Source organism: Neolamprologus multifasciatus, chromosome 18, assembly GCF_963576455.1.
Source record: "Neolamprologus multifasciatus chromosome 18, fNeoMul1.2, whole genome shotgun sequence".
NCBI classification, from domain to species: Eukaryota; Metazoa; Chordata; class Actinopteri; order Cichliformes; family Cichlidae; genus Neolamprologus; species Neolamprologus multifasciatus.
In genome coordinates this window covers 30,606,641-30,620,842 of record NC_140456.1, presented here as the reverse complement: position 1 = coordinate 30,620,842, position 14,202 = coordinate 30,606,641, and the positions used below count along the sequence as shown (strand labels likewise).

General features: G+C 42.8%; 1 protein-coding gene across 1 annotated transcript in view; it reads left to right on the top strand.

Annotated features, from left to right (window-relative positions):
• The window catches only part of ankrd33bb (ankyrin repeat domain 33Bb), a 29,908-nt gene that overhangs the window by 12,088 nt on the left and 3,618 nt on the right, over positions 1-14,202 (top strand). Inside the window, exon 2 of the mRNA XM_085142184.1 lies at positions 10,488-10,617. Within this exon, the coding sequence (XP_084998310.1) occupies positions 10,488-10,617 (130 nt within the window). The remainder of the gene's footprint in view (positions 1-10,487; positions 10,618-14,202) is intronic.

Here is a 14,202-nt window from a genome sequence, read left to right as displayed (position 1 = left end):
AAGTAGCATGCTATGCTAGCGCACGTGTGCTGCCTGGGACTTACCATGTGAAGCAACAATTGCTGCACGGGGCTTCACAGTGCTCACGCTGGCTCACAGAATACAGTAATACAGTAATACAGTAATGGAATACAGTATCACCCTTATTATTCTCGCCGAAAAAAGGATTTTCACTATCCAGCTAGCTTCTTCGCTGCACGGGTAAACTGATCTTTCACCGTCTGTGTCTCTGGCGTATCTGACTGGCACACGAAGGCACACACAGGTGTCTGAGCAGCGCACAGACTGGGGGAGGGTCAGACCGGCCAATGATTGGTCGCTCAGTGGATCTGACAAACACTCTACAGGACTAGTCCTGCCCCCACATCATTTATATATATATATCATATATCATTACATATAACATATGTACATATTAATTAAACTTATGTTTACATGCTTTATCAGTATTTATTATAATTAACTTTGTTTTTATCAATATTTATACTTTTAATACCGTTTTTAACACTGGGTTACACTATCCCCCCTTAGAATCATGCAAGTCTCTTTGCATGGGATAGCTAAACGGTAATGACAGGGGAACCAGCACTCATGGGGATGACCACAGAATCTTGTTCTGTCAAGGCACTGGTAAAAGCCAGGCTCAGACCTTGAAACAGGGACTGGGCAATGGAAATAAGAGGATTTCCCAACTGACTATACTGCAGTCGTTCTGGTTGGGTTCTTGTTCTCTCTGAGCGCCTTACAGTCGCTGTGGCTTCACTCTCAGTATCTGACTGACTTGAGTTCGCTTGATTATCATTTGAGTTGTCTTCTTCCACTGGCCCATCACAGGTAGATCCATCGGATAAGTTAGCGGCACTCTCATTTTCATTGTCAGTGTTTGAGTGTTCCACCATGGTTTCACTCTCCTCTAGGCTTCCACTCTCCTTTAGGCTTCCACATCCAAGTGGATTTCCACATTCAGGTATGTTGTCACATCCGGTTAAATTGTCACCTCCAAGCAAGTTGTCATGTTCATGTAAGTTGTCTCCCCGGGGCAAATGAGTTTCAGCATGATCGTGACCATTAGGGTGTGTCTTTGGCTGGGGAATCTCATAGACTCGAGTAACCTTTATGGGCTCTTGAAAAGGTTCCTCTCTGAACCAACACACATCCTCATCTTCCAGTTCTGAATGATCACATTCCTCATGTTGTTTAGGTGATTGCCTTGTTTTTGGTTTGCGTACATGAGTTGGTTGGACAGGTTTCTCTTCAACAGGGGCAAGAAAACCACAAGGGAGCAAGAGATCGCGGTGGACTGTGCGGACTGGGCCCTCTTTTGTTAGGGGTTTTATACTGTAGACGGGCAAGTCACCTGCTTGGTTCACCACAACGTGAATATCAGTCTCCCACTTGTCGGCTAGCTTGTGCTTGCCTCTGAGACGGACTGCACGCACCAAAACTCTGTCACCTGGCTCTAGTTTTGAGGGTTTCACTCGCATATCAAATCTTGTTTTGTTTCTTTCTGCCATTTTGTTAGCATGGTCTGTTGCTAGTTTGTAGGTCTCTTGTAGAGTTGCCTTTAGTTTTGTTATGTACTGAGAATGCGACTTGAAACTTTTGTTGTTAAAGGGCAGCCCAAATGCTAGATCAACTGGCAATCTTGGCTGACGGCCAAACATTAACTCATATGGGGCAAAACCAGTTGTATCATTTTTCGTACAATTGTACGCATGAACGAGTGGTTTGACGTAGTTGTGCCACTGAGTTTTGTCCTTTTCCTCAGGAGTACCTAGCATACTTAGTAACGTTCTATTGAAACGTTCTACCGGGTTCCCTCTGGGGTGATAGGGTGTTGTCCGGATTTTGCGAATGCCCATGATCTTGCAAAGCTCTTGGATAATGTGGGACTCGAAGTCGGGACCTTGATCGCTATGCAATCGTTCGGGTATCCCGTAGTGGACTATGAAGTTGTCCCAAAGGGCTTTTGCAACGGTCTGAGCTTTCTGATTGCTGGTAGGGATGGCTAATGAATATTTCGTGAAATGATCGGTTAATACAAGCACATCCTTTACATTACTTCGATCAGGCTCAATGGACAGGAAGTCCATGCAGACTAATTCGAGGGGTCTGGTGGATTTGATATTCACAAGTGGAGCTGCTTTTTCTGGAGGAGTTTTACATCTTACACAGCGGTTGCATGTTTTGATCTTATGTTCTATATATGCTGCCATGCGAGGCCAATAGAACCTTGTTCGGGCAAGATCTAAGGTACGTTCAGTGCCTAAGTGGCCCATGTCACAGTGGAGGCTTTGGAAGACTGGGTCACGGAGCTGTTCAGGTAAGACAAGCTGGTAAGTAACATCTCCTCCATCTTGGCGAGTTCGGTACAGGATGTTATTGTGCATCTCCAATCGATTGAACTCTCGGAGTAGAAGGTTGATGTCAGGAAGTTCAGCTCGCACAGTTGGTGGGACCTTTTCTCCAGTTTCAATTTGTGCAATGACTTCCCTCAGACAAGGGTCTGTTCTTTGTTCGTTTGTGATCTGTTCAGGGGACATATGGGGTATAACAGGAAGACCACCACAGTCATTTTCGTTGACAAAGTCACCTGGAATGGCAGCTGCAGAAATGGCTAGCGAGTGAACCAAAGGGATGGTGTCATTTTGAGAGCTGCATACAAGGTGTTTCTCACAAATAGCAGACACTACTTCAGGACTCAAACTGCTGTCAGGTAGGGACAGGTGAGTCTGTGTGAACTGCTGTATGCGGTCGAGCTCTTTTTGGGACACTGCGTCGTTAAGCAACTCGCCATGTGGCCGTCTAGAAAGGCCATCTGCATCTGAGTTAAGCTTGCCTGCTCTGTACTGGAGCTTAAAGCTAAACGTTGACAGGGCAGCTAGCCATCTGTAACTCATGGCATCCATCTTAGCAGTAGTTAATATGTACGTCAGAGGGTTATTGTCTGTTACGACAGTAAACTGATTTCCATATAAGTAATCTGCAAACTTTTCCGTCACTGCCCACTTCAAGGCTAAGAACTCTAACTTATGGGCGGGATAACGAGATTCACTCCTAGACAACCCACGGCTTGCATAAGCTATCTCCCTGGTCTGGCCATTCTGCTCTTGATAGAGCGCGGCGCCAAGCCCTGTAGTGCTGGCGTCGGTATGGAGCATATATGGCAGTTTAGGGTCAGCAAAACCCAATACAGGTGCAGTACTGAGCTTTTCAATGATGGTTTTGAAAGCAAGATCACAAGAGGGAGTCCATCGTTCGCCGAAAGGTGTCTTGGGGTCATGGTACTGGACAGACTTAGCTTTAGGCTTTGTGCTTTTGCGCAAGGGAGGGTAGCCTGATGTTAAGTCAGTGAGGGGCTTAACGATACTCGAATAGTTCTTAATGAACCGCCTGTAGTACCCTGAAAAGCCTAAGAATGAGCGGAGCTGTTTAAGATCACGGGGCACAGGCCAGGTACTTAAGGCTTCCACCTTTTCAGGGTCAGTCTCCACTCCCTTGCTGGACACAATATGCCCAAGATATCTGACAGAAGTTTGGAAAAACTTGCATTTTTCGGGTGAGAGTTTGAGCCCATATTCTTTCAGGCGATCAAGAACTTTCATTAAGCGAGCCTCATGTTCTTCAAGTGTCTTGGAGAATACAATGATGTCATCAAGAAACACGATCACCTCACGCAGGTTCATGTCGCCCATACATTTCTCCATGAGCCGCTGGAATGTGCTGGGGGCGTTTGTAATGCCTTGGGGCATTCTATTCAATTCCCAAAGGCCGATGGGACATACGAACGCCGTCTTTGGTTTGTCCAGCTCCTCCATCTCAATTTGGTAGTACCCAGATTTTAAATCCAGGACAGAGAACCATTGCGACCGATCAAGGTGGAAAACGTTTCCTCCAAATTGGGGAGAGCGTAAGCATCTTTTATAGTCTGCGCATTAAGCTTTCTGTAGTCGATACAGAGGCGGACTTCACCATTTTTCTTCCGCACGACTACAATGGGTGAAGAAAAAGGGGAGGTAGATTCCCTGATCACGCCAGCTTCTTGCAGTTCTTTGAGGTGCTTACGGACTGCTTCCAGGTCGTTCGGATGTATGGGACGCGCTCTATGCTTGAACGGTGTTTCATCTGACAATCTGATTGTGTGTTTCACTTGATCCGTCTTTCCAAAGTCAAGATCATTCTGTACAAACACTTCGGGCATTTGGCTTAGCTTTTCGGTTATGCGCTCCTTCCATTCAGCGCTAATAGGGGAAGAGTCAAAGTTATATGTTACATTTGACTTCGGCTCAGTTTGGAATCTTGGAGTTCGCACTGAGTGTTCGTGAGATAGAACTCTTTGATATGCACTGACTTCTCCAATGACACAATTTAGAGGGATTGTCACATCATGTTCGGATTCATTGGTAAGTATAACTGGAACAAGGTAAGGTGCTCGTTCAGGTAGGTCTATGAGACAAGGTTTCACAAGGATGTCACCAGGTAAGGCTGACATTCGTGGATACTCTAACAAGACAGACTTTTCACCGCTACCGGCTGACACAGCTACAGCACCATCTAGAACAACAGTTTGGCCTGCTGGAATCAACTGTGGCTCTTTGTTGTGCATCGTCACTAAACCAAGACTACTGTCTTTGGACTGTTTGTGTCGTGACTCAAGAACTTTTAGAACTGCCCTATAACCATATGGCAGGTTCAGCTGCAGTTCATGGCATGTGTCAGAGTACAGCTCATAAAGTACATCTAATGTGTTTGTCCCAATTAGCACTAAGGACTGAGAAGCTGTGCGCACATCGGGGACAACTAAGGCAAGTGTCGGCACTTCAGCTTCAATGCCAAGGAAGTCTTTTGGGAAAGTGACATGCAGTTCAATGTAGCCTAAGTAAGGCACAGATTGACCGTTGGCACCCTCAACTTCTAAAAGTTCAAACAATGGCTTAATCTCATGAGGACAAATGCTGACGATAGTAGGACTCGGGGACTGTAGTCACCTGGGAACCAGTATCTAGCAAACAACTCACTGTGTGACCATTAACTTTCACTTGTGCAGTACTCTTTGTACCAATTAGACCTTTAGGAAAGTCGAAGGAATCTGTTCTTGTGTGTGACTTTAAGCTAGCACATTTTTTAGGTGAAGCTTTTTGTTTAACCTGGGTGGGACGGGTTAACAAAGCATCAGCCTCCATTTGTCCCGCAACGGAGGCAGAATTTAGTTTAAAGAGAGCTGGTCATTCTGCCTGTCCCATATCTGCCTTCTCACTCTTAATTCCTTTCGTTTTGCAACTACAAGGGCAGGATTGGGCTCTGATTCACAAGTGGCTACTATATGTCCATCTTCCCCACAGCGGAAGCAATACCAGGGCTTGGGCCTAGTACTGGGGCGGCTGGGTGGAGGTGAGTTTTCAGGTTTGGCATGGTCAGGTTTTTTATTTTCAGGTTTCCTTGTTCGAACTATCTTCAGTGTTGCTTGTTTCTTTGGCTTCACAACGGCAGCTAATTGGCTTTTTAGATCGGCAACTTGTTTTTTCAGCTCTTCTAGACTATCTGACTCTGCTTGACGAACATCTGCATTTGTTTCAGTGACCGTCTGTTCATGAGACACTGCTTTTGGTTTTGTGGCGCTAAAGTGTTTCTTCATTCGCGTGCTTTTAACTTCTTGTCGGTTTTCTGCAGTACGCAGGAGAAGCAATAGCTCCGCATAAGTGGATGGCTCCTTATGCTTTAGCTCCAATTGCAACTCCGTTAGCAAGTTATCATCCCAGCAGCCTCTGTAAAACTGTTTAAGAAGCTGCTTATTTACTTCATGTGGTTCAAGCCCACCTCTGCGCACGGTGTGACTGACTGCCATCTGCAAACGAAGCAGATAAGCAGAGGGCTTTTCACCGTGATCTTGGAAGGTGTTCATGAAGCGTACAAACAGTTCCTCACCATCTTCGACGGTGCCAAAAGCTGAATCCAGAAGTTTAAGATAGTCTGCAGGAGTGGCTTCTGGCCCAAGAGGGCGGATGACATCAGAAGCGGGAGCAAGGAGACTTTCAAGAATTTTTTCCAACTCGGACAAAGAAGCATCTTCCATCAACAAGTCAACATGAGAACGCCATGTTTCATAGTCAGATTCGCTGTAAGGTCTGGGCATCTTGCAAGAAAAAACTCTGAGTCTTAATGTAGAGTGAGCATGTGATGTCTTTTCAACACTCTTGACAACATGCTCGACTACTACTTTCTGAACCTCTGGTGGGTTGAGGTCAGTTGGGCTCAATATTTGAGGTGTCAAGTTTGGTCTCATGGGGCGTTGGAATGCACCCTGAATGGGTTCAGGAGGGTGAGGCAGTTCAGTTAAGACTGAAGGTGGGGCTCCAAGTTGTGTGGATCCTACCACAGGGCAAGTCTGATCAGCAGCATCATTTTCGGGGTTTATCTCAGCTGTCTCAGCAGCTTCGATGGTCTTCCCTATTGTGGACAGGGCCTCCCGCAACACTTCTTCGAAATCCTTCCCACTTAACTTGGCTAAACCCTTCAGGTTGCTAATGTAAGCCTCAGTAACACTGCCCCCTACGGTCTTAGTATAGACGTCAGTTAAGGCTCGAATGCGGTAACTGACATCTGGATTGTCAGTGGACTGTAAGAGGTAAGGCAGCTTAGGTGCTAATATTTCAACGGCTGCACCGGACTCGAACTCTACAATATGACTTTTGTGGAACGCGGAAGAGTCATCATCGACAGCGAGTACTCTACGAATAGTACCATGTTGCTCCAGAAACTCAAATACCTCTTTGTCTTTCTCTCTATCTGTAACACCGCTAACAATAATGGCATTTGGTACTTTAACGGCATACTTCTCGACAAAATCCATTTTCGCAGTATCTGATCAAAGGTCAAACAGGATTCCAATGTTGTCACACAACACTCTAGGCTCCTGGCTGGCTCGCCACTTTTTTACTTATGTAACACTGGTGGTGCAATACTAGTAGTGGGCATGTAAGACCTGTTAGTGTTACTTCTTGCCTTCTTTGCCTGTAGTACGGGCAGTATAGTTACCTTTAACCACAGTACGAGGACAGAAGGGAAATATGGACCAGATCAGACAGGTTCTAGATTCGTAGGAGCCAAGGGTGTATGACAACAGAGGACTTGAACACAGTAGGTGTAGAAAACACAATTGCATTTATTAGCAATTATTAAAGTTTAGCAGGTTGTGCACATTTAACAAAAGTAGAGCGCGCTTTTTGAAAACAAAATAAAATAAACCCCACAAATAGTCGACCCAAGGATATATTGTCTTTTGTGTCTTTTTCAAAGTCAATTTCAGTCTTTCAATGTTCACTAGTCAGTCAGTGTGTTTGTAACCAGTCGGGTTACAATCTACCAGTTCATCCGGCTCTTTGGGCTGGGCTCGCCATCCAGTACTGGAAAAGGGATCCTCGATTCTTCTCAGGTCCTCAAAACCAATCCAATCCAAATAAGCAAAGGGAAAAAACCTGACCTGGGGACCAGGCCAGAACACAGTAGTTCAACATTTAAGCTATCATATCTATAACTTATTATTACTACTGGTTGCTTGTAGTGTTTCTAAATTTCTTTCAAAATATTCCATGTTGTACAACAAATTATTCTCATTTCAAAAGGGAGAAAGTGCATAGGAAACACACATTTAAAATAATACAAAATAGCTCAGCAGTGCATTAAAAATACACATTGGCTTGAGATTTATCAAGTTTCAGCTAGGTAAAGTGCAAGTGAAGGCACTTAGTTTCACGTTGCTAATACTTAGTGTGCAGAACTATAATTAGCACCATGAGAAAAGTGAACATGTGCTAACATAACAACTTCGCACAAAACCATACATTATACATTAATACCACAGTAATGTGACATAAACCTTTAAAGAACATCTCGTATAAAGTGCAGCAGACTCAGTGCTAATTGCTTTAGCCTCGGAAAAGGCACTTTCATTGCAAAATGGCTAACGGAAGTTAGCATCGGAGCTAGCGGCAAGTAGCATGCTATGCTAGCGCACGTGTGCTGCCTGGGACTTACCATGTGAAGCAACAATTGCTGCACGGGGCTTCACAGTGCTCACGCTGGCTCACAGAATACAGTAATACAGTAATGGAATACAGTATCACCCTTATTATTCTCGCCGAAAAAAGGATTTTCACTATCCAGCTAGCTTCTTCGCTGCACGGGTAAACTGATCTTTCACCGTCTGTGTCTCTGGCGTATCTGACTGGCACACGAAGGCACACACAGGTGTCTGAGCAGCGCACAGACTGGGGGAGGGTCAGACCGGCCAATGATTGGTCGCTCAGTGGATCTGACAAACACTCAACAGGACTAGTCCTACTCCCACATCATTTATATATATATATCATATATCATTACATATAACATATGTACATATTAATTAAACTTATGTTTACATGCTTTATCAGTATTTATTATAATTAACTTTGTTTTTATCAATATTTATACTTTTAATACCGTTTTTAACACTGGGTTACAATAACATCCTATTATAGCGATTAGAACATGCTGTAGGTATTACAGGTACTGTGCTGGAGTGGTTTGAATCATATCTATCTAATAGACTCCAATTTGTGCATGTAAATGGAGAGTCCTCTTCACACACTGAGGTTAATTATGGAGTTCCACAGGGTTCAGTGCTAGGACCAATTCTGTTTACATTATAGATGCTTCCCTTAGGCAGCATCATTAGAAGACATAGCATACATTTTCACTGCTATGCAGATGACACCCAGCTCTATCTGTCCATGAAGCCAGATAACACACACCAATTAGTTAAACTGCAGGAATGTCTTAAAGACATAAAGACTTGGATGGCCGCTAACTTTCTGCTTCTTAATTCAGATAAAACTGAGGTCATTGTACTTGGCCCTGAAAATCTTAGAAATATGGTATCTAACCAGATTCTTACTCTGGATGGCATTACCTTGGCCTCCAGTAACACTGTGAGGAACCTTGGAGTCATTTTTGAGCAGGATATGTCCTTCAACGCACATTTTAAACAAATATGTAAGACTGTGTTCTTCCATTTGCGCATCATCTCTAAAGTTAGAAATTTCCTGTCTCAGAGTGACGCTGAAAAACTAGTTCATGCATTTATTACTTCCAGGCTGGACTACTGCAATTCATTATTATCAGGATGTCCAAAAAACTCGCTGAAAAGCCTTCAGCTAATCCAAAATGCTGCAGCAAGAGTCCTGACAGGGACTAGAAAGAGAGAGCATATTTCTCCTGTTTTGGCTTCCCTTCATTGGCTTCCTGTTAAATCCAGAATTGAATTCAAAATCCTGCTCCTCACATACAAGGTCTTAAATAATCAGGCCCCATCTTATCTTAATGACCTTGTAGTACCATATCACCCTATTAGAGCACTTCGCTCTCGTTCTGCAGAACTACTTATTGTTCCTAGAGTATTTAAAAGTAGAATGGGAGGGAGAGCCTTCAGTTATCAGGCCCCTCTTCTGTGGAACCAGCTTCCAGTTTGGATTCGGGAGACAGACACTATCTCTACTTTTAAGATTAGGCTTAAAACTTTCCTTTTCGCTAAAGCATATAGTTAGGGCTGGACCAGGTGACCCTGAATCCTCCCTTAGTTATGCTGCGATAGACGTAGGCTGCCGGGGGATTCCCATGATGCATTGAGTTTTTCCTTTACAGTCACCTTTCTCACTCACTATGTATTAATAGACCTCTCTGCATTGAATCATATCTGTTATTAACCTCTGTCTCTCTTCCACAGCATGTCTTTTATCCTGTCTTCCTTCTCTCACCCCAACCGGTCGCAGCAGATGGCCGCCCCTCCCTGAGCCTGGTTCTGCCGGAGGTTTCTTCCTGTTAAAAGGGAGTTTTTCCTTCCCACTGTCACCAAAGTGCTTGCTCATAGGGGGTCATATGATTGTTGGGTTTTTCTCTGTATCTATGAAGCGCCTTGAAGCGACTTTTGTTGTGATTTGGCGCTATATAAATAAAATTGAACTGAATTAATGTATGTTCATTTCATGAATGCACGCACACACAGTATTGACTACACTAACACTAATGTCATCTACAAACTGAACCTGCAGTGTGCCACTTTGCTGACCAGATACACTAAACGATTTAACAGCAATGACCTTTTAAAACAAATGCAAATCTGCTCAAAGCAACTTTGTTTAGAGCAAAAAAAAAAAGATTGTCCAGCCCGAAACGTTTACCAGTGTGTTCCCACTCACTGTGACAAAAACAAAACAGAACACCACCTTGTTATTCACATGTAAGCAGTCAGACCAGTAAGATTTATTTTTTATGGCAATCACCACATTGCTTTTTGTCCTGGAGGTGAATATTTTTATAGAGCCATAAAAAGAGAATATAACAACAAGCTTCACTGTAAATAAGAATGATTTTGTGTGTGTGTGTTAGGAGCTGAAATAAATCACAGAAAAAGAAAACGTTGGATGTCAAGGCGTTTTGTTTTTGTGTTTCAGTCTGGCTTGATTGTGGCGTGCTATAACGGCTATGTGGACATGGTCATCGCTCTTTCTCAATGCCCGTATCTGGATGTTAACTGGCAGGACAATGAGGGGAACACCGCTCTTATAACTGCAGCTCAAGCAGGTAACCCCCAAAACCCCCATTTGTATGACAGCTTGCAAATGATTTTTTTCTTGAAATAATAACAAATATTTCATCTTATATATCTTAAATTGTTCTTGTTTTTCTAAGAACAGTCAAAGTTACTCAGATCATACAATGTTTAGTAAAACTGTCATAACAAGTTTCTTCTATATGTTAAAGAAGCTGCGTGGCTGATTTGTATGTTTTAGATACAAAACTCCAACAGTAACATAAACAGTCAGATAATGAAGTAAAATATAAAATACATAATGCCGCTTAATGTATGCACAAGCTAATATGTTGAGCAGTAAGTTTGGTATGTGCACTGTTCCAGTGAAGGCTGGACTCTCTCTGCACTCCAATGTACGCTGCTCCTTTGTGGAAGAGCTACAGAGAGAGCAGTGTGCAGAAACTCACTGAAGCATATAGTGATGGATTTAGGCTGATGCTCAAGTTGCAAAGGTGGAGCAGTGCAAGCCAAATGTTTGTTAGTGTTGGAGTTCCTATCTGTCATGCTATATTTCACAATCTGATGCACAGTTGTATGTGTAGCGTAAAGGACTCCAGAATGTAATTTGCATGTATGCATTTTATTTGCTCGTGTGTGTCTTTAATAAAGTGAAATTAACTAAACTATAGTGATAGAACAATAGAGAGGGACATAAGAGGGAAGTAAAAGTCAAGCAGGCTACATATGCTACTTAAATACATCCATCCATCTATTTGCTTCCGCTTATCCTTTTCAGGGTCGCGGGGGGCGCTGAAGCCTATCCCAGCTGTCATAGGGCGAGAGGCGTGGTACACCCTGGACAGGTCGCCAGTCTGTCACAGGGCTAACACACAGAGACAGACTACTTAAGTACAGTATACTGTAAACGTACTTAGTCACATTCCAGCTTCTTCAATTTTTCTGATTTAAGCCAACTCAAATAAACTGAGTTGATCAGCTTTTTGAACGAAAAGTACTGGTAACTTAATTAAAGGTAATTAATATTTTTAATTAACGACAATATTAGGTTTATAAGGTATAAGGACATAGATGGTTTCTGATGGATTAATGGTTCTATTTATGTTGTTTATTAACTATGTTCTGATACAAGATGAAGCAATCACATCGTGTGTGCGCGCGTGTGTGAGAGCATGTGTTCCTGTCTAGCTATCTTTGTGAGCCCTGAAATCTGCATTTTATTATACTTGTGAGAACCAACAGTCACTTGTGAGGACACACACACCAGTCCTGACAAATTTGAAGGCCTTTTTGAGGCTCAAAATGTGGTTTTGGTGTCAGGGTTACAATTAGGTTATGGTTGGGTTTAGGGTAAGAGTTAGGGTTAGGCATTCATTTTTAATGGTTAGGTTTAGGGTAAGGGGCTAGGGAAAGCATTATGTCAATGAAGGTCCTCACTAAGATAGCTGAACGGGCTTGTGTGTGTGTGTGTGTTGTGTGTAAAAGCCCTCCATGGTAATCACATTCTATATGTCATTGATACATCGTATAGAATGTGATGATGTCACAGCTCCAGAGCTGTGTTTTCTCCACAAACACGACTTCAGTTATGTTACAGATTGCTAATGTTGATCTGTAAATGTGATTTTCTTCCAACCTTGCAAATGTTCCATCAACAAATGCAGAAAAACATGCGACTTTGTAAAGCCCAAAGATCCCAGAATACGTTGGAAAGTCTTTCCGATGAAACCTTTTGGTTTAAATTGAAAGACGTGACCACCTACGGCTATCTTAAGATGGAAATTTACACAGTGGGTAACTGGATCCCAAAATTCTGGGAGGATGAAAAATCATCTGTGCCACAGATAGAGCAGATAGTTTTTGAAGAACGCTTCTGGACCATCATGGAAAACGAAGTCCTGTGTGCCCACATCCAACACGAAGCCTTCGAGGTGGCTGATCTGATCAGGAGAGAATGTGAGAGTCGAAAGAAGCCAGCAAGACAAAAGAAGAATGAAAAACCAGCCAAGCTGCGCCAAAGGACAACTTCTTGTCCGTTCTGAAAAATTCTGAAGAGCACGCTCACCTCCAGAAGGAAGCAAATAAAGTGGCTGAACTGATTAAGAAAAGGGACAATCTTTTGTGTATCCGTGTTGGTATGAAGACTGTAATTAAGTTACATTTCAAAGCTCATTTTTATTTCTCCATGACATCAACAAGCATCTGAAATGTAGTGGGCAAACTGCACCTTGCAAAGGTCATCACTGTGTATTAGAGGAAATCATCAGGTATCATAAATGTGCTTCAGTTAGCTAATGGGGCCCATGGACATGACTAAATTCAGTTTCCTTTTTTACTGCAACATCTTCATTTGCAGCTTTCTTGTGTGTCTAAATGAAAAGCATGAGATCAGGTGAATTTATAAACTTGGGTTGTCCATGCAGTATGTGTTGATTCATTATCACAAAAACAAAAGGCAAATTACAAGAAGCTATATTTGGCTTAAACTCTACATAAAGGCACACAAAGTCTGTTTACTTCAGTTCATCACTGTGTAGTCATGCAGTGATGGACTATCTAAATACTCCCTTCCACACATTTTAATTATTATTATTTTTTTAACATGGAGATCTGTAAACCCTCAAAAGCCAAATATTTAATTGAAATACTAATCGAAGCAGGTGATTACGTACTGAAGGCATGAGTAGCATCACATGTCGCTTTTATTTAAAATGTTTCTTTTAAGTTTGTTTCCAGGGTAACTTGCCGATTTCAGCAGCTTATTCACTGGGAGACCAATCCACGGCCTGGAAGCGTGTTTGGGATGATTGTCACACTGCAAAATGAAGCTGTTGAAAGTCAGATACTTTCCTGATAGTACTGTGCAGTGAAACAAAATCTGACAATATCCTCACCAGCACTGGCTGAAATGCATCCATCACACCATCACAGAGCGTCAGACATTCCCTGTTACTCCTCTGTTCACAATGCTGACAATGATTTGAACCCAAATTTTTAAGTTTGACTTCATCTCTCCATAAAACCTGTTGCTGCTGATTTTCAGTCCAAAGAAAAACTCATCAGAAAGACGACAGAACTATTGCTTGAGACCACTTTAAACGTGACAAGAACGTCTGGTTCATTAGAAGCAAAACAGAAAGAAATGGGGGGTGGCTCAAGACTTTTGCATAGCTCTATACGGTGGAAGAAAATCTACCGCATAGAAATGAGTCACACCGATTTTAATAGATCCAAATTATGATTTGTGTTGTATAATGGGGTCTGGTGGTTCCCATTGCAAGAATCACCGTTATTTGCTCACATTAATCTGTACCATCATAAGTAATTTCATAGTGTTGCAGCCACATGTATCAGACATGGCGCCCTGGCCTCTCATCTGCTAACAATGATGAATGGCTCACTGCGGCCAGTGATGAATAGCTGTAGGCTGCTCTTCATTTTCTGCTTCATTAAAAAAGTATCGATCCTTTTTCACACAAAAATCTTCAGCAGCACCTCAGACGACTCAGGCGACCACCACGACACACTGCACCATCACAAAAGTGCTTCCTGACCCTTTACGAAACTCTAGGCTAAACTCTAGACTTAGTTTGGGAATCAAGGCAGTAATGAATTTA